At 43.2% G+C, this 21,366-nt stretch overlaps 1 protein-coding gene across 1 annotated transcript in view; it reads right to left on the reverse strand.

Moving 5' to 3' along the window:
• Positions 1 to 10,274: 10,274 nt before the first annotated feature.
• LOC308370591 (transmembrane protein 255B) overlaps positions 10,275 to 21,366 on the reverse strand; it is a gene marked incomplete at both ends in the record, with an annotated part of 82,345 nt that continues 71,253 nt past the window's right edge. The window contains one exon of the mRNA XM_080845270.1: positions 10,275 to 10,409. Within this exon, the coding sequence (XP_080701396.1) occupies positions 10,275 to 10,409 (135 nt within the window). The remainder of the gene's footprint in view (positions 10,410 to 21,366) is intronic.

The raw sequence follows: 21,366 nt of genomic DNA on the forward strand, positions 1-21,366 counted from the left end.
TTCATGTGGCGGTGGCAGTGTGCCTTATAAGGGGAATGAATTCAATATAAGTGAAACGGGATCACCAATCCCATGCTTATGAATACTTACACCCATCTGCGCCGTCCGCCTTTAATCCATAAAGGGAGACAGTCATGCAGTTGATAATACATTGCATGTTGCATATGATCACAGATCACTCGCCTGCAACACACTCTGCAGGAAACCGGGCTCCGCCACATCCAACATGTAGTAATTAACACTTCCAACCCAGAGGGCTTTTTTTGACTCTGTTAGGTAGTCTGCCATGCCTGATATTTTTGTATATTTCACCTAACTAAAAACCATTAGGGAAAAGTAGAATTTATGATTAAAAATCTAAAGACACTAAAATTAACTCTAGCTTTAGAGGTGCTCAGACTTTTTACAAAAAACACATTCTAAATATTTTGGAAGTTTTATTTTTTACTCTGAACCTTGTAAACATATGTGTTTGCTCCACATAGCTGAGTTTAGCATTCAGAAAGTGTGTGTGATTTCTACACTAATTATAAGAATTTTACAAGGTGACACTTTTTTCCACCTAGACCACTATGCATATTGATGAAAGAGGTGTAAACTGCCCTGTGAGTGCCCCTCCCCAGTACGGCTCACCTGTCAATGGCCTTGGACTGTCATTGTGGCTATCTCTCCCCCACAACCATCAGCTTTGAAAGTACATACAAGAAATTGCAAACAAGCTTGGTGCATAAGAAGGTGAATTTAATAAGGTGCATAAAAGTAAAGGCATAGTAGGTACATAAAATAAGGTGCATAAAAGTAGGTACATAAAGGTAGGCATCATTCACCATGTCCTCGCTTGGGTCACTCATGTGCACATTCCATGATATGGTTTGGTACCTGTCTCTTACCATCACATCTGCCACAAAAGGGATGGACAAGATGGTGTTTCTCCTCCAGTAGTCAGAAATGTGATCCAGCTTGATCATGCACATGTAGAAACCAGTCCAATGTATCTGTAGAATTCAGCAACTCCAACATCAACCCATTTGTACTTTACACCTCTGGCAATGCTCCTAGCAACTTGCTTGTTGGTGTTCTGGCAGAGGGTTTCCACAGCATCCTCTGAAAAGAACAACTTGAAGAGGTCTAGAGGAGTGTGGTTGTCTGCTGCATTCAGCTGCACACCAGGCTCCCTTGCAGGAAAAAACCTCAGTGCTGATGGAGTTGCATCATTGTCACCCTCTGACTTCCATGACGACAGATCTAGGTTAGGCTGACAGCGTGCTCTCTTCCTTGGCGGTGTAGGTGCAATGTTCTCCAAGTTTCTGTAATAAAGTAAAATACAATTAACTGTTGCTCTTTCATTTTATGTTCGGGCATTGTAACACATATCACTTTAGCACTCTAACGACTACAGTTTCGATCACAAACACCTCCTAGTTTTGATTCACACCTACCATACGCGTCATAATAACACTAACGACTACCCACAGTAGTAAGACACGTTTTTAGCGATTGCAATTTACATCATCCGCTGCAATATAGTCACCATGTAGTTCTATGTTTTACTAATCTCAGAACAGACAACAATCGTTTATATGTGTAGCCTGTTATCATTTACCCAACTCTGTTAATTAAATATGTTTTCTACTACAATAGTCTTAGCGACATAAAGTGATTGAATCGCTCTGCAAATAGTAGCATACTAAACATTCCATTCAACTCATAGCATACCGACGTGCATTTTACTCGCTATAACAGTAAGACACGTTTGCATTTTTACATCAATGGCTGCAATATAGTCACCAAGTATGTTTTACTTATATCAGCACAGACAACCAACTCGAAACGTCAACAACAATCGTTGATATAGCCTAACATCATTAACGCAATTCTGAGAATTATATTCTACCATACAATAGTCTTAGAAGCATAAAGTAATTCATTCACTATGCAAACAGTAGCATACTAAAATATTTCGTTCAACTCAGAGGAGCATTTTACTCCCTATAAGTTAATCAACAGCATTCATTACAAGAGCTAGGTGAACAAATAAAACTTACTCAACAGGGATATCCTCAACGGGGTAAAGACGAAGCTCAAAGTGCATGTGTTCATCTTCCATATCGTCATCGCTCTCATCCGAGGATGTGGTTTCCTCCTCGCTGACTAGGTCTTCTTGAATTTGGCGCAAGGCTTCGGCAGCAGAGAAGGAGTTCGCCATCATGTATCTCTTCAGTCCAAATGTAAACATCCTTACATGCTGCCTTGTTTATACGGAAAAATGGGGCGTTTTCTCACGTTTTACTGCAAAGTCATTACCCAATAGCGATCGGAGATTTACCATGATCTTATCATATGAATAGCCCTAATCTGCTAATGGGTGGGCAATCACCGGTTGCTTATACACTCTGAGAGAGAAATATGCGAGGCTTTACCTGTATTCTCCTTACAAAGTGCTCATTCATTTGTTTGTTTCGAACTGGATATATTTGAAAACTAGAAGATTCAAGCTTTCTCAGGGTGTTAGTTTTATGTTTGGAGGACAAAAACTCGCGGAGATTTTACATTTTATTAATAGAAATACCACCAAACGCCCCACGGGCGCACATCGTTTTGGAAGGGTTAATAAAGGTGTGGCGAGAGCTCCAGCTTGCAGCTTTGCAAATGTCATCCACTGAAACGCCCTTAAACAGGGCCCAAGATGACGAAACCCCACGAGTCGAATGCGCACGAAGCTTTTCCGGGGGGTTCCAATGACAAATTTGTATAGGACAAAGTGATAGCCTCCACCAGCCACCGGGAGAGGCTTGACTTTGCCAGAGGTTTGCCTTTGGCGCTTGCACCAAAGCATACGAATAACTGATCCGATTGCCTGAATGAACCAGTGCGCTCTACATAAGTGCGTAGAGCGCGCACTGGACAAAGCTTGTGCAAACACTCCTCCTCCGCTGATGCGAAACGAGGGGGCGAGAATACGGCCAACTCAATGACCTGGTTACGAAACGGAGTTGTCACTACTTTGGGTGTATATGCTGCGTTAGGCCGCAATACTACCCTGTCCCCGGCAATCGAAAACTGAATGCACGATGGGCTGACAGACAGCGCTTGCATGTCACCAACGCGCTTCGCTGACACCAGTGCCAGGAGCAGCGCGGTTTTTAAAGAAGCAAACTTTAAGTCCACCGTTTCTAGGGGCTCGAACGGAGGACCCGTGAGCGCCCGTAACACCACTAGCAAATCCCAAGAAGGCAATAGGTGCCTGACAGGCACTCTAAGACGCCTTATCCCAGCCATAAAGCGCGAAGCCAATGGATGATTACCTGGATATTTGCCGTTAATGCCAATATGGCAGGCGGAAATAGCTGCTAAATACACTTTGATAGTAGAAGCCGCCTTTCCTTCATCAAATAATTGCTGTAAGAATTCTAGGATGATGCCCAAAGCGCTATCAATAGGGTCGTGCTGACGTGCAGCGCACCATCGCTCGAACATGCGCCACTTGAGCGTATACAGAGATCGGGTAGATGTTGCCCGAGCGCTCTGTATAGTATTCACCACTGAATCTGACAGGCCTGACGCTAAGAGCCTGTTCCTCTCAGGAGCCAGGCCCTGAGCTGCCACAGCTCTGGCCTGGGGTGCCAAACCGTCCCGTGAGCCTGTGAGAGGAGATCCCTGCGCAGAGGGAGCTCCCACGGAGGCTGCACTGACAATCTGATTAGATCCTCTAACCATGGCTGACTGGGCCAATGGGGTGCTACTAATATCAGATCCAAACCCTCCTCTTCCACTCTGCAGATTACCTGATGTAGTAGAGGAATCGGAGGGAATGCGTAAAGACGCATGTTGGGCCATTGCTGGCTCAGCGCGTCTACGCCTAACGGAGGGTTGTCGCCTCCCAGCGAAAACCACAGAGGGCAGCAGGCGTTTTCCCTGTTCGTGAACAGGTCCACCTGTGCCCTGTAAAAACGAAGCCAAATCTGGTCAATCACCTAACGGTGAAGGCACCAGTCTGCTGCTTGAGGGTTGCCCCGTGACAGCAGGTCGGCTCTGTAATTGAGATGACCTGGTATATGCACTGCTCTGAGAGAGGGAATGCGCTTCGCTGCCCACAGGAGCAGTCGGTTTGCCTAATGATAAAGCGCAGGGGAGCGCACCCCCCCTTGGCGATTTATGGAGGCCATGGTGGACATGTTGTCTGTTCTGACGAGAACATGACGCCCGCTTAGTATGTGTATGAAATGTCGAAGCGCTAGGAAAATCGTTCGCAGTTCCAACACATTTATATGTGACGTGGCTTGTGTTGATGACCAGAGCCCTTTCACAGAATATCCTTCACATATCGCACCCCAGCCTGTAGTGGAGGCATCTGTGGTGACGATAACGCGGCTCGCCACTGAACCCAGTGGAGACGCTGCCGAGAGGAAACGCGGGGATCGCCATACGGCCAAGGCCTGCCAGCATCTGCGATCCACCGTGATCAAGCGAAACTTGTCTCTGGTGGAGTCGAGCTTCAATGACAGATACCACGCCTGGAATGGACGCGTATGAAGCATCCCGAGGGGGCGCGCCACTGCCGCGGCTGCCATCAACCCCAAGAGCTTCTGACAGCGAAGGGATGAGACCCTTTGCCCTAGTCTGAACAGCTGCACGCATTCTCTGATGGCATCTTTTCGTGCTGGCGACAGACACAACGTCATTGAAACGGAGTTTACTGTCATGCCCAGGAAATGCACCGTTTGCTGAGGACACAGCAAGCTTTTTTCCTTGTTCAGAACAAATCCGAGGCGGTACAGGTGTGCCACCACAAGATGGCACTCCTGCACCGCCTCTGCTTCTGAGCAAGAAGTCAGGAGCCAATCGTCCAGGTAGTTGAATAAGCGAATGCCTATTCTTCTCAATGGGGCAATGGCAGCTTCTACGCACTTTGTGAATACTCTCGGAGCTAGGTAGAGACCGAATGGAAATCTGGGAATTGGTATGCTATTCCGCCGAATGCGAATCTCAGATACTTGCGGTGTCTGGGATGAATCGGAATATGGAAGTACGCATCCTTGAGATCTAACGTGATCAGCCAATTGCTCGGCTTTATGAACTGAGTCAGCCGGCGTGGAGTCAACATTTTGAACTTCAGCGGCATGAGTGACTTGTTCAGTATACGTAGATCTAATATAGGGTGAAAATTCCCGTCCTTGGGGACGAGGAAATACTTGCTGTAATGGCCTGAGTTTGCATTCTCTGGCGTCACTACGCTTATAGCCCTTTTCACGAGTAACGCATCTATCTCCTGTTGAAGGAAGTGTGCGCGAGCTCGCGGCACCCTTGATTAAATTACACTCGTGAACCTGGGCGGAGGCCTGGCGAATTGTAGAGTGTAACCCCTTGAAATCGTTCTCAGCACCCAGGGCGAGACTGCGCATGCCCGCCAGCCCAAAACGCAGTCTGCCAGCCTGGGGCTTATATTGAATTTGTCGGCTACTAGGCCGCTCATCACCAATCTGTCTAAACCTTGATCTGACCCCACTCCTAGGGAGGAGGGTGAGATCTGGGGTTTCCCCCTCATGGTTTGAATAAAAAATTGGTTTTGCGAATGTAACGGGTGCATCGCGGGAGGGGGAAAGCAAGCTTGTCTTGTGTCTGCGCCTAACGGGACAGTTTCGAGAAAAGGTGACTGTAGTGCATTTTCGTCGTGCTGGACATGGGGTTCACATGAGCGCATCTGGCGACCTTCCCAGGTGGTGGCGGGCACACCACCTCCCCCCCTTTCTTTTCAGGGGGCGACGAACATCAGGGCGCCGGCGGTCTGCCTCGCCCTCTCGTACCACGTTGTGTGGGTTTGTGTGTGGCCCCGGAGCTTGTCTGTGCCGCTGGCTGCTGCTGCTTGGCCAGGGAGAGCCACAGGTACCTCTGCGTTGCCACAGAAGCCCCCATGACTCGCCCCAGCCCCTGCGACGAGCATCTGGTGAGTCGGAGAGACAAATCCGTTGCTCTCCATAGCTCCTCCACTGTCTCATCGTCCCCGAGACGAGCTGCGAACTCCGTGAGGAGCTTTGCTTGGTAGTGTTGGAGCAGCGCAGACGTGTTCGTGGAACACGCCGACTGCCCCGCAGCCAGGTAAGCCTTCTCGGCCAGAACCGCCATATGTTGAGCGCTCTTGGTGGGTAGTACGGGTTTCTGGCCGAGGCGCATCGTGGGGCAAGCAGGGGAGAGATACCCTGCTATGGTGTCCTCCACCGGCGGAAAGGAGAGGTAGCACCTCTCTTTCGCACAGTCCAGACGGAGGTACTCCGCAAACCCCGGAACCGGAGCGCGCCCTGAGTACTGCGCAGCCCATGAGGTTTCCAACTCCTCGTGAACCTCTTCAAAGAATGGGATATTCGAGGAAGCTGGCTGTGGTGGGTCACCATAGTACTCTCCATCCAACAATGCAGAACGCACGCTGGGCGGAGGGGGGAGGGGGAGACCAAGCCGGCTCGCCGCCCTCACCGCTACCTCGTGTAGCTGGTGACCCAGGTTCCGGGAGAGTGCCGCAGGCTTCGTAGCCCGCGGCGCGTCACCCAAAACCATGTCTGTGACCTCGTCCTCGTCCTCGAACGAATCCTCCAACAGACTCTCTCCTCCGGCGTCGACGTCCAACTCGTCGAGCTGAACGTCGAGCTCAGATAGCGGCTCTGCGGCCTCCACAGTCACCGCGACTGGGGCCACGTGCGCGCCGGGGAAGAGCCTAGGCAGAGCGCACAGCGGCGATGCTGGTCACCCTTCTCTCGGGGATGGCCATAGTCCGGATAGACCTTGGTCATTGTTGAAAAAGAGGCACAATTAGCAAGAGCTAAAACAACGTAGCACGTTGTAAGCAGTAGTGAACCGGCAAGTCGGAGACGAGCGTGGTCACCAGCTAGACAGCAGCTTGCTTAAGCGTAAAATATCCTTGTAGCACTCAGAGCTAGTAAGGGAATAATCCAAACTCACCAACTCGAAAGAGTAAGATAAGCACACAAAAGGACAAAAGGATACGCAAAGCGTGTAGAGTTTGGTTCTGACGGTCCGTAACCTCAAAGGCAAAGGGTCGAAAGAGAACGTGCGGCCTGATCACCCCCAATATATGGGGACCTGAGGGGGCGGGCTCAGGGCTAACCCTAACCCTTTGGACTAGACAAGGCCAAAAGGAAAGGATGCAAAGCCAATTAGTCAAATCAGGCCTACTCTTGATTTGAAAAACGAAATACAAAATTCTGGGCCATTTAAAATGCATCATGCTCTGAATCATTCACTAACATCCTTTCCACAATATTAAACAACAAATAAGTAACAAAGGCAACAAGTAAAAGAACATTATTTTACAACTATTAACATGGGCTATAAGCCCAGCATTGTTTGTGGCAAATGTGAATGTTAATGGATGTTTCAGAATGTTGGTTTATGTGCATTGATCACTTAGGGGTGGACTGACTTTGACTAAGTTTAATATTAAACAGAAATATATTTTTATGTTTAGGCTATGTGTCTGTCTAAGCAGATGTTTTAAGCCTATATAAAAGAAATAGGCCTATGGAAAAAGTACATACCCTGAGCCACATAGTGTGGGTAAAGGGGATAAGTAAACAAAAATAAAAATGAGCTTAGAGGCATTTATCTAAAGGTGTAACAACACACATGCACGCACTAACGCGCAAACATACAATTACACAAATCTTAAAACATTAAGTACATGTGTATGAAGGGAATGTTTTGCTAGATATCAGTGCCAATGATGTGTGGTAAATATCAGTGTTAATGATGTGTGGTAAATATCAGTGTTAATGATGTGTGGTAAATATCAGTGTTAATGATGTTTCATAATGATATGTAATAATGATGTTTGTTAATGATGTGTGGTAATGATGTGTTAATGATGTATGGTTAATATCAGTGTTAATGATGTGTGGTTAATATCAGTGTTAATGATGTGTGTTAATGATGAGGTAATCATGTGTGTTAATGATGTGTGGTTAATATCAGTGTTAATGATGTGTGGTTTATATCAGTGTTAATGATGTGTGGTAAATATCAGTGTTAATGATGTGTGGTTAATATCAGTGCTAATGATGTGGTAATGATGTGTGATAAATATCAGTGTTAATAATGTGTGATAAATGTCAGTGTTAATGATGTATGTTAATGATGTGGTAATGATGTGTGGTAAATATCAGTGTTAATGATGTGTGGTAAATATCAGTGTTAATGATGTGTGCTAATGATGTGTTAATATCAGTGTTAATGATGTGTGGTAAATATTAGTGTTAATGATGTGTGTTAAATATTAATGTTAATGATGTGTGTTAAATATTTATTGGTGAGTCAATTGCATTCTGGATAGAAAACAGAAAAAGTAGACAAAACAGCCTTTGGTATTTAAAGTTTACTGGCGAATATAGTTTCAATGTTGGTATAAAAATGTCAGAAACTTGGTTGATGATTTAGAAAAAAAAAAAAACATTTTGCTGCTCACACTGCCCTAAAAGCCTTTATAAAAACATATTGTAAAAAGAAATCATCCTTATAAAGACTTTTATTTACATTTCATATACAGACATTTACAGGAAAACAATCACTCGGCCACCCAAAGGTCCTTTGAACTCGTCTCACAGCATGGCCTTCAACCAAGACTTGGTCACATAAAACAATCCATTTTAAACATGAATCTCCATTATAAAGTGTGCAGGATGACGCTTTAGTGCAGGACGAGAGTACAGGTACATGTGTCCTTAAAGGGGCTGTGCTTCATAAAGTCAGAGAGCAGTATAGAACATACTGTGTACAGAAAGAAGGAATGTCTCTTACCACTATATCAGGGTTTGAACTGGAGCTGTTAAAAAGAAACATCTAGTTTCCGCAAAATTGGTCCTCTCTCGTTTTATCTGCCTTTCCTTAAAGTGCACTACTGTTTGGCAAAGAGGGTTAGATATTGTGTACTTGCTATGCTTGTTCTGCAGTTGATACATCACAGGTCTACTTGGTCTTCCATTGGTCTATTTGCGGTTCCAGTAAAAAGTTTGCTATTTTTCTGAGGAACACTGACTGCGGGTCTGATGAGAAACACTCAATATGTCCCTTTATACTTTTGATTTTGTTTTACCCATTCTGCATCACTATTGATGGCGGTAGATCAGATCACCATTTCACCTGTTACAGGATGATTCCATATACTTATGAATTGTTAGGGTTCTATGTTTGTGTGACTAGCCAATTCCAATGGAATATTTTGTGATGCCAAAGGAAATTGAATAAAAAGTGAAAAACTTGAATTGGAATGCCCAAGAAAGTACAAAGAGTTTGGATTGGGACAGGAACCTATCCTTGTGTTATTAAGAAGGATCCTGATTGGCTTCCATTTTTTGTTTGTTTTTGGGACTGGATTATGTTATTCCCTGGATATAATCTTTTCCCTTTTTTCTGCTGGATTCGGAATTGGACAGAAGTTAACTTTGAGTATTTTTCACTCGATATGAGAAACAAAGTCTATGAGTAGACAGGTTTTGTGTTTAAAGGCTCACTTTTTGTATTGCTGATATTCTACATGATTGATAATGGTTTTGATTTTTTTAATTACTTCTTTTGTAAAAAATCTAAACAATGTAATGACCTTTTGTTGCCCATTGCTGCTATAATTTACCTATTGAATATATAGGAATGCTATGAACACCGGATGTTATGACTTGCCATGTGACTGTTCCTTTGCCTTGTGTAAGTGGATCTCTGTAACATGCAGTATAATATGTGAAATGGCTGAATGTCTGTAGCTCACACCACACTACAGTATAATGGTGTCTCTGTTCAGGCCTACTCCTCGAATGCTGCCCACAAACCTTCAACACTATCCCTCTGAAACGTATACATTTTTCTAACGCCATTGCTCTGTGTGAAATACAACTTACTTAGATAGAGGAGGTCAATGAATGGATCAAGTCACACTTTGTGCTTAAAGACTGTGTTATGTATATTCACAAAGTAAAAGCTAAGCCATGTTACTGACCAAAACAACACTGCTTTGGATTTGCAGGTTGGCCAGGTGAGATATCGGCTACAGGTTTGAGCATAGCTAAGTCAATTGCAGTCTTGTGGATGATCTGTGCAGAAGTTTTTTCAGTGATTTCATTAGTCAATTGAAAGAGATGTCAGTTTGCACCTTGGCAAACCCAAATGGTGACAATTCACAGCCTATGCACGTAAACCAAATCGAATTTTATTTAAATGTGCCGAATGAGGGTTGTTTGTGACCATGGGCTGGGGGTGGTCTCTGTGGTGATGACCTCTTAGGCGGCGTAGCCTTGCAGTCTGTAGGGCAGCATGTTGTAGAGGGGTGCAAACGGTGGGGGGTTGGGGTCTGGCTGGGTGGTGCCCACGGAGTCACTTGCTGAGCTACCCGCCGACAAGTACAGGGAGGCTCTCTGTGAAATACAAAAAATGGAGAGAGAGATGAGGAATGGAGAGAAAGAGAGAGATGAGGAATGGAGAGAGAGAGAGATAAGGAATGGTGAGAGATTGAGAGAGGTGAGGAATGGAGAGAGAGAGATGAGAAATGGAGAGAGAGAGAGGAGGAATGGAGAGTGAGAGAGATGAGGAATGGAGAGAGAGAGTGATAAGGGTAAATGGGGGGAGAGAGAGAAAGCGAGAGGCACAGGTAAATGGAGAGAAAGGAGAAATGGAGAGAGAGAGAGAGAGACAAGAGTAAAGAGAAAAATAAATAAAACAGGGAAAAGACAATGATATGTTATGGACAGCTTTTTACCAAGAAACAGACCACATCACCACACGCTTCTCCCTAAAGGCTTATCGGGATAAGCAGGATCTTAATGTACCTAAGGAAAATAAAAAAGGCAGTGCTAACGAGAGGGGCAATGAGTCGGACGTTACAAAACACAGATTGTTATGATGAGAAGTATTTGGAAACACTTTTTATATTAGATAATACAGTCATTAATAGTCATCAATTGATTCTAAAACGTCTATCAACTCCCAGCTGCTAGCCAACTCAATCACAATCCTACCCATAGACTATCCAACAGATGCTGCGCCCGTAATGTGTTACATGTCTTTCTCTAATCTTCTCTCCTTCTCGCCCTCCTTCACTTCATCTCTCTGCGCTCCACCATAATCTGTGAGAATAGCTCACTTCATGAGAAAATGTATTTTGGCAGTTTGCTTGGCTGTGATTTTTTCCCCACCTAAAATGTTTCTTTCCATCTTATTTTTAAGTGGTCTTTTCTACAGTGGTGTGTGTGTGTGTGTGTGTGTGTGTGTGTGTGTGTGTGTGTGTGTGTGTGTGTGTGTGTGTGTGTGTGTGTGTGTGTGTGTGTGTGTGTGTGATCTGTCCAGGTGCCAGGGGATGTTTTGCGCTGTCACCACTCCAAAAGCAACAGTGCACTGCGGATCGCGTGCTCCAGCATCGATAAGCGTGACGAGATTCCGAGTTTGGAATTAGCCGGCATTTCGGCAGACATTCCAACGACTCCCAAATGCAAGAAAAGGGGGTGCGTTTGAGGACAGGAGGTCATCACCAGTCAGGAAGTGCTGCCGCTGTACATGCGGAGTGTCATGCAAGTCAAAGGCATGAGTCAATTGTGGGTAGAGGACAGGGCCCTGAGGATAGGGGTTTGCACTGGAAATGAGTGGATAGGAGGGGTAAGGAGAAGAACCAAGAGACTGAGAACATGTAACGCTGGCCTAAGATCTATGGCCCTCATTCTCGACAGCAGTTGGGAAGACTTTCAGAAGGATTTCAGAAGGAACTCCACTTCGCAGGATTTAGGAAAACATTTGCCATTCTCCATAGTTTTTTCTTCTGTGCTTTCTTCTGAACTTCAAAAGACTTTCAGAACGCGAAATAGCAGTCGTAACTCTGCCGGAATCTTCTCAAATGCGATTCCACGGGCCATCTTGTGGTTTTTTGAGGAATCGCGTTGAGGAATGACATTTGAAAAAACTCCGTGTTAAAAGGGTTAACGGTTGAATTTGTGAGAACCCCTTGGTGATTGCGTTCACGTCAACTCTACAGACATCCTCGGATTAAACTAATTAAAATAATAATAAATACGAGAATATTTGTATCATTAACAATTACGTTTCACTTTGGACGAAGCGTCTGCTAAATGTACACGAACACTGTAAATGTAAGTGAATAAATAAATAAACACTAAGCCCAATCTCTAAGAACTGTAACTGCACCTACTGCAAATTATACGCCTACTCGTGACCAGTCTTCACACCTATGGTGGCTATTTTGGTTGACAGCACTGACTGTGATTTATACTACTACTCGTGACCTGTCTTCACACCTATGGTAGCCATTTTTCGATTTTTTTTTTTTTTTAAAGTGACTTCTTAAATGTGTTTTACGGACTTCGGAAGTTCAACGTAAGAAAATATCTCCATCTTATTAATAAACACCTGTTAAGAGTTGCTTTCGTGTGGATTTGGGAAAATCCGACAGCACACTTGGTTAATGGCTGCGTGCCCTAATAAGGAGCTGGCGGGGCGTGTATGTATGCAAATCCACTTTTACGAGAACGCGCATCAATCTAAGAAACTAATCAGAAGGAACACAGCTGAGAAGACTTCAGCTGCTTATGAACACATTTTCAAGCGTACGGGAATGCAGCGGAAGCGTTTCTCTTACGTTGTTTTTGCGAAGTCGTGTAAGAAACATTTCGGAAGAATTACAGAAAAATATCGAGAATGAGGGCCCATGATGTAAATGTAAAAAGCACTCACACTGTCAATGTAAACAGCACTCACACTGTCAATGTAAACAGCACTCACACTGTCAATGTATACAGCACTCACACTGTTAATATATACAACACTTACACTGTTAATGTGAACATTACTCACACTGTTAATGTATACAGCACTATCACTGTCAATGTAAACAGCCCTCACACTGTTAATGTATACAGCACTGTCACTGTTAAGCCCAATTTTAGTCTATTGACACTCTATTGAAACCGTCGCTGACAGAAATGACGTCCTGGTCTACACTTTTAACCGTCACCTGGAAGTGTCCCACTGTCATACAAGTGCCCAAATCATACAAAATTCAAGCTACGTGTCTGCTTACGTCAGTACGTTGAGTGTCACGTGACCGTTGAGCAGAGGAGACTGTTCACTGAAGCATAAATGCAGCAACATGAGCAACACTCTTTTTTGCCAGCGACCACATGCTGAGCGACACTTTCCAATAAGTATGAATTAAGCTTTAATGTATACCCCACTGTCACTGTTACTCTATACAGCACTGTCACTATATAAATCACTGTCACTGTTACTGTATACAGCACTGTCACTGTTAACGTCAGTGTTATGTCCCATATTCACAGTCCTGCAAGTCACAGCCTAAAGTTGTGAAGGTTAATTGGCCGAGGACATTTTCTGGACATTCGCCTCACTACTCCGCTGCAGGACTTTCTGAAATGATAAGGCTGCTATGCTAGGAGGGTGTCTCTGGTCAATGGTTTCATCTGGTCTGGCAAGTACCTACTTGTCAAAGATCAACCCAATTCTGTTGCAACTCTACATTAGGGGTGTCTGGCCCATATCCATTACCAATGAAACAAGGTGTTGTTATTTTATTTATTTATCCATTTGAATATTACTAGTGGAGACTCACCGGGTACAGCTGATTTCCAGGCTGTGCACTTGGGTCTGCCAACAGAGGTGCTGAGGCTAGGGAAACAGGCTCTCCAAGGGGGCTAAGAGGGGTAGAGCGCCACCCTCTGGCCAGTGCAGGGCTCACCATGCCATTTTTCTGCCAATCCAAAGTATGCGGCCAAATTAGAAACAGAGTAAGGCACCATGACACAAAACATTTTATTTACACTTCTTATAGGTCTTATAGTTCTGAGAGTTACAAAATGAAGCATAAAGTCTTAAGCAAAGCCAAACATGAATACAGCGCTCTTGGGATGTCTCTGTATTGCTGTGTATGGAAAGGTTGAAAGCTGATGGGTTTGATTCCCCAATGAATCACTAAGACAAACATTAAAACTCATAATGAATGAATTAATGGATGATGGATGGATGAATGACTGAATGATTGGATGAATGAAAAGCCATTATGGGTCATCAGCAGAGGTTGTGTTAATGTCATTGGTCTGCATAGTCCAGTGGGACACTGGTGAGAAACAGACACTTGGTTGAAGCACAAACACTCCTCAGACCCAGCTCGCTAGCTTTAGCAGTATGTCTGTCTAGCCTTGTGGACAGGGGCAGAGCCACGGGCGGGCATGGGTGGGCGTATGCCCGCCCAGATTGACTACTCGCCCGCCCTTCTTAGACACTGCGATAAATTTACTTATCGCAGATTGAAGTCTGTTTCATCACTAAACACGCTGAACTTCCTTGCCTGAAATTACGTTTAGGATAAACGTCTTCACAAAGTCATTTACAGTGTTTTTAATCTCCAGAATTAACATTGATTTTACAATGTTTCTCACCACGACTGCTTGCGGCAGATGCCAATTGGTGTCAATTGTTGGAATGTGCAAGGCTACCTACTTATCGTGTACAATAGGCTACACATTAAGGGTTGCTAAAATCGGTTATAATGAACACAGTACATAAATGAACACAGTATTTCATCAATTAAACTGATTTTGGTGAAACAATGTATAATGAGTAGATAGACAACATATGGGAAAACATTAATACAACTTCTTCAGGGGGTAATAAAACATTGTGAATTACGAACATTCACATGGGTTTATGGGAACAGCCACTTTGCAGCAGACGAGGCGCTGACTGCATCTGCTGTCATCAGTAGAAACAAAAACTTCCTCCAACAACATCACTTAGGCATAGAGTCTAGCCTATGCGCAAAGTAGCCTAACTTATTCTTTTTACGACATTGAAGGGGAAATATACTGTCACTAATGGTGAATGTTTGATTTTATTGTAGTTAGATACGGTACGGTAACGGTAGATGGACTTTGGTGCCGTATTATAGCCTACTACACTGCACTACACACTACACTTTCAACTGTGATACATTTGTATGTTGTTTGCCGCTATTCGCCGAAATTGAATTTACTGTGTTCGAGACTAATGGAGTTAGATGTTTGCTACTTGACTGTATTATAGGTTAGTGTAATCTTGTATATTTATGGTGGGGGATATGCTTTGTGAACTGTGTTAGGCCTATGTTTATCAATCGGTAGCCTCGATATTCAGAATGTTTTGTATCTTTCGCAGGGTTAAGGTAGCCTAATGTTATGATTATTACCATGCTGTCTGTGATGACATTCTGGATTCTTTTGAGTTAAGGAAATTAAATGTCTTTATTTTCCAGCAAAGGAAGCCTGGTCTGTGCGTCAACAGGAAGGAATTAGTCTGATTAAGTGTGCATTCATTAGAATTAATACAGAACTGACTGATGGGGATTCCCACCTGTTGCGCACGTACAATTCTGACCTAAGATCAGAGAGCTACGCGCGTATAGCGCTCCAAGATCTTTGATTCTGACCCAGTGGCGTCAAGGGAAGCCCACCACCATTCATCAGTGATAAATACAAGTTCTTACTCAATTTACATATTGTGATTGGGACGTTTACATCCTCAATAGATCCTCAAACGTGGATATCATATTCAATTCGCAAACATTTATCAGTTATGATGTCCGTTTTTCATACTTATGAGTCACCACCTGCCCATTAAACATTTTAACAATAGTCAGTCTTAACTCTTAACAAAAAAAAAATATTTTCATTCAAACGTATTGTGGCAACCCTTAATGTGTATTGTAGCCTACATCATAAGTAGGCCTAAACAATCCTGTACCTCTATTGTAGAATTATGAGAAAATTTACCGAACGATAAGCCAAATAGGGAGCTCATTGGCGAGCTTTACACTCGAGTTCGCCCAAGTTACGCCCCTGAAGTTGCACGTTGAACAGGCTAGTTAAAAAAAAAAAAACGGTTGATAACTCCTAAACCCCCTATAAGGTAGTGGTATGTCTGAACACTGGCTACCATTACATAGGCATTATCAATTTTAGCGAAGTGGAGATCAGGCCCACCCAGACTTACTCCACGCCCACCCAACTGTCACGTTCTGCATCCGCCACTGCTTGTGGAGGATTCCAGTCATGCAGCCCTGCGACTGCGACAGATTCTGGATTTTTGTCAGAGCATTTCATTTAATCATTGCCATTTGGATGAACAGAGAATTCAAGAGAAAGGAGGTTGAAGAAACAAGGTTGAAGAACCTTGTGATGGCCATCCCTGAGGTGCAGAGTGCCGAAATAGTGATGAAGGATATGTCTCTGGATGAGGGGAAGGAGAGAACTGGAGAGAGAATGGACGGAGGTGAAAATACTGAGATGTCCATCCACCATGCTAAGACGGCTACTGCTAGTGTAGCAGCTGTGGTCGGTGGTGTCTCTGGAGATGGCTACTAAATGCTACTGCAGATGCTAGTCCAGCGGTTGTGTTGGATTGTGACTGTGGACATGGATAAAGCTAACACTTTTTTATCACTTTTTAACAGCTGATGATGCAGATGACCTAGCAAATGACCTAGCTGGTGAAATTGTTCCAAGAGTTCAGCAAAGAGGACTGCGGTGAGTTCAACATTTTTATATGGCTTAAAGCAGCAAAACGGATCAATAGCTATTCGCTAACGATATGCTAGCAGCTCAAACTAACAGAATCTCTTGAAATGTGCTGACTTTGTCATTATGACAAACTAGTTACTCAACAACTGTCCTTACACAGTCAAACATCAACCAAGTGCAACACAAGACAAAGCAAGACGGCGAATAAGCTACTTACTAGTTCGGCAGACAGTAGAAAGCCCGGCGGCCACAGGCAAAACTACAGAACGAAGTTATATGCCTGGTATGGACCATGGTATGGCAATGGCACGGAGGCGATTCTCCATATTAAAAGTCATTGTGTAGCGCCCCAATTTTTTTCAAGCTGTTATTTTAAGGTTAAACTGCTTACCCTTACCCTAATCCTGAAGTATAATTGTTGCATTGTGTTTCTTTAACATCCTAAAGGAGGTGTAGTGGACGCCTGCAGGTTTATGTTGTGACATGTGGACAGAAACCACCCTCCTAGTAAATCTACCATCCCCTTTAGATTCATGATAATGATGCATGTTAGTCTGTGCATTATCATGAATAGACAAATCAACCACTCTTTGTAAATCATGCATTTATCAAGCATTTTTAAATGAGATTGCACACAAATATAGAGTATTGTTACATTGGCGTATGACTACTAGCTGCACAGGTATTGATTTCAAATCTGGTCCAGTTCATTCTGTCCACTGAAGAGAAGGAAAATGAGTGAGTTCTTATAAGCGTTCTGCCAGCAATACTAACCCACATTGTCCCCTGACCAATACCACTACTGGTTTTTAACTTCAAACAGGGCCATCTGGTAGTGCTCTTGGCTGGGGAGTGTGCTCCCTTCCCCTCCCTTCCCGTCACCAGCACCTCCACCACTCTATTGCCATGGGTTAGGTCGTGGCCTTGGTGTCTATAAGTAGGTTTTTTGGCCCCTGTCTATTCCTCTATAAGTCTGACGGTATGAGTTAGGATCACAAGCTCTAGACTGGGTGTGTGCCAAGCACTATATATATTTCGTCAGTTTTATTTTTGTTTCTTTCTTGGATTAAACTTGTTAAGGTCACCCCAGTCTTTGGAGTCCATCTGATAGAAATAGAATTTCATGCTTCATTTAAATTCTCCTGCAAGGGCTGTGTGTCCCGTGGTACATCTTGTCTATTGAATACACACACTGTTCCCGAACTCCCAAATGGATTCACTGGAACATTCTTCATGCTGTGCTCAGCTAACTCCACTCCAAAAAACACCTAGGGCTCAGTTGAGGCGTTCAGAGGCGAACAAGCCTATGAAGTATGGACCTGTAACAAAGCATCCAGCCAGCAGGGTCTCAAGAGAACCTGACTCACTTAGGATTTTACTGTTTGTTTCTAATGCTATGAATGGTCCAGCGCCAGTCTTTATTTCTAATCTCCTGACCTTCTGGTTTTACATTGATCTAATTTTAAATCGAAAGGTGACCGTTTTTTGTCCTAAATCATGTAATAGCCTTCCATTTTATACCAGATCTGCTGCCTGCTTACAGACTTAGGGCTAGACCAGACTAGAAATTTTACACACTGACCTTCCCTGGATTGTAATTTAATTTAATTTAGTGCATTTTACTTCAGTCTGAGGCTGCTTTATGGTTTTTGGTCCTACTCCTAATTCTAATCTGTTGGTCTTTTATTGTGTTTTCCTCATGCATTTTATGGTTGTATTTATGTATTACCAATTTCCCTTTTATTACTTGTAGATTATGCCTACTTATCTTCATTTTTTCTTTGTTTATATTCCTTTTACTCATATCACTTTTATTAGTTATTTAGAATGTATTTTTGTGTTATGTCTTTCATTCTTTCCACTTTATCACTTTTTTGTTTTAGTTGTTTATTTCCTTTTATTTCCTTAATACTTGTTTCATTTTTATATTCATATTTGTATTTCTATTTAACTTGCCTGAATTCACGTGTAACTTTATATACTGTAAATAAAGTTGATTTGACTTCTATCTACAACAGCATACTCTTCACACACCCAGCGGGGACCCTGAGGTCTGCTGCTGGACTGAGAGTGAGTTTTAGAATGACTGGTTCGGCTTCTGGCCAAGGAATCTGAACTGGATGCTCTTGTGTAGCTGGCTGCCGGGTTGCAGTCCCTTGGTTGATAACTATGCATATTTTTTATGGTATATATTCAAGCTCTTTTGGGCAAAGAGCTCTTTATCTGTGTGTCTTTTAAAAGAGGAAGAGATGACATCAATATGTTTTTGGTAAGACAACCACAATACACACACACATTTTTGTAAAGATGCTGTGGCAACTTTGGTGTTCGTTTGATGATACTTTTGGAGAGTAACGTCACATATTACCCAGCAAAAGCACCCAGACATGGCACCACCATGGTAAGGCATTGGATAACCAGTGAGGGGTAATGTTGCAGGGAAAGCATCACCTCACATGAGACCCCCCACAAACCCAGACTGCTCATCCACCCACTAAGTGGCCCAAATGCTGTGATCAACTGAGGACCATAAGTGAACAATAGAGCCTGCCATTTTAAAATCAATTTACTAGCTTACTAGCATACTGTCCTTCAGAGATCTGATGAGCACTTGTTCAGTGTCATCAGTCCATAGGGCATTATCCTGGCAAGACCTTGTGCTGGCTGATTTTAAAGGGAACAAAGGCAAGTTACTTTTCCTGGAAAGCCTTGACCACATATCTAAACAGTTTCAGACAACATCATATTCCATTTTTTGGCTCACATGAGGACAGCGGGCCCTAATTTAATAGATGGGTTCTTACATGCATCAAAGAAGTGCATCGCGTAAAGCTATTTTAAATACTAGGGGCACATTCATTTGGTTATTTCATAACATGCTTAAAGAGTTCAGTGCCTTCAACGACAGACCGACGCTTTTGTGTAAATAGTTTTGAGGGAGGCACACTCCTATTTCCTTATTTTCAAAGTCTGATAGGCACATCTTATCTCTACACAGTTAGACAGCATAGCGCTGAGTACTCAGTTACCTACTTAATTGACTGATTCCTCAACAGAATATGTTCTACGCCCCTCTACACCCCTACTGGCTTTGCAGTGGCAGTGCAACAGCTTTTAGGTGGTGAATGGGCATAATAATGGGGGTGTATACCTTGCCAAAAAACAATTATAGCATTTTTCCCCCCGATGATACCGATCAACCCCCCTGGCTCATGGAGTAATTGTAACTAAGATAATTGTCAACTAATTTGCCTAATTGTGTAAATATCATGCAAAAAAAATTATCTTCTGTTGGTAAAACATCACATACTGATATTCCTAACATCTTTACTGCATTCATTGACCCAGCAAATGTACATTTTGACGTCAAGATTGACCTTCTAAGTGACTTGGAAGCTGATATATTGACATTTATAGGTTTTACATGCTAAAATCTTGGAAATCCAAGATGGCCGCCTTCCACCATCTTGATTAAGTGGAACCCCCTCTAAATTGAAAGGTATAGTGATGGAGAGCATGTGGAAAAAATGTGGTGCTTTTGTCCGCCGTGTCCCCATTTTTTTGCTAAGCCACCTGATTATAATTAGCCTGAGGTGTGGATAAAAGCCAGGCGGTTTGCTCTCTCACCATGTGTTTGGTGCTGGTGCTTGGTACTTACTACTTACTATCTTACTTTGTGTTTTGGTTATAAATTACATTTATGTTGCGGCTTAAGAGCTGGGTCGTAACAGCTGATACAAAGACTATGCTGTTAGATCTGATTCAAAGACAGTTAGATCTGATACAAAGACTATGCAGTTAGGCACAACTAAACGCTAAGCTGCACAGACAGTGTATAAAATAATCAAACATCATGCCTTCAGTATTGCGCAACAAAAAAAGAGCCACAAAAGTAATATTTGGTTTTGTATTTTACTCACTGAGTTAAGAGCACTGGTCAACACGTCTTTCTCTCATTTCACGTTTTAAAGTAGCCTAACGTCACTATGTACATGCAATACACATAGAGAAAGAGCGCATTTGCTCTTTCTGCAGATGGGATCATTGTCATAAAATATTGACATCTTTTCACTGTTTATTAAATATATTTTGTTGCTAACACATGCTCCTGACACTACTGTAGTTGATAATCGAGTCTGTCTTGTATTGTTGATTACATTACAGTAGCCCTTCACTTCTTTTCAGCAGTCAGGTGAGAGTTATCGCTCAACGAAAGAGCAGGAGAAGGTCATCAAGTTCAACACTGCCTATAACATAGTGAGAGAGGAACTCCCGTACACAAAATTCTAATCCCAGATCAGGCTGTTGAAGAAGCACGTGTTGAAACACCAAAGGCAATCAATTACAACACATACAATCTATCTATCAATCCAGAAATCTCTGTGTGTCAGTGTGCAGTGTGTCCTTCTAGGGCGTATCTCCCTGACGGTAGTTACGTTAGTTATGAGATTTCGCATGTAGCTTACGCATGTCATGAACCTGTGCATCCTTGATTTCGAAGATTTTTGAAATCATAGTTCGCGAGATATTTGTATTTTATCGTTTCTCGTAGGCACTATGGGTTATCGTTTCCCGTAGGCACTATGGGTAGTGAGGCATTATGGGTAGTGTAGTAATTCAGAGAAAGAGGTGAAATGCACTGCCGCCCTCAGAATAAACAGGCGTCACACAATTTATTCTGTGTCTTGATCAATCTATAGAGTTGGTAGGGTTTAATTTTGACCTGTTTAGCCTTTATTGGGCCAAAGTGTGTGATGGCTGCGTGCTCAAATTGATAGCAATATTTCCAGCAAGTCCC

This window comes from Sprattus sprattus (assembly GCF_963457725.1).
Source record: "Sprattus sprattus genome assembly, chromosome: 9".
Taxonomy (NCBI): Eukaryota; Metazoa; Chordata; class Actinopteri; order Clupeiformes; family Clupeidae; genus Sprattus; species Sprattus sprattus.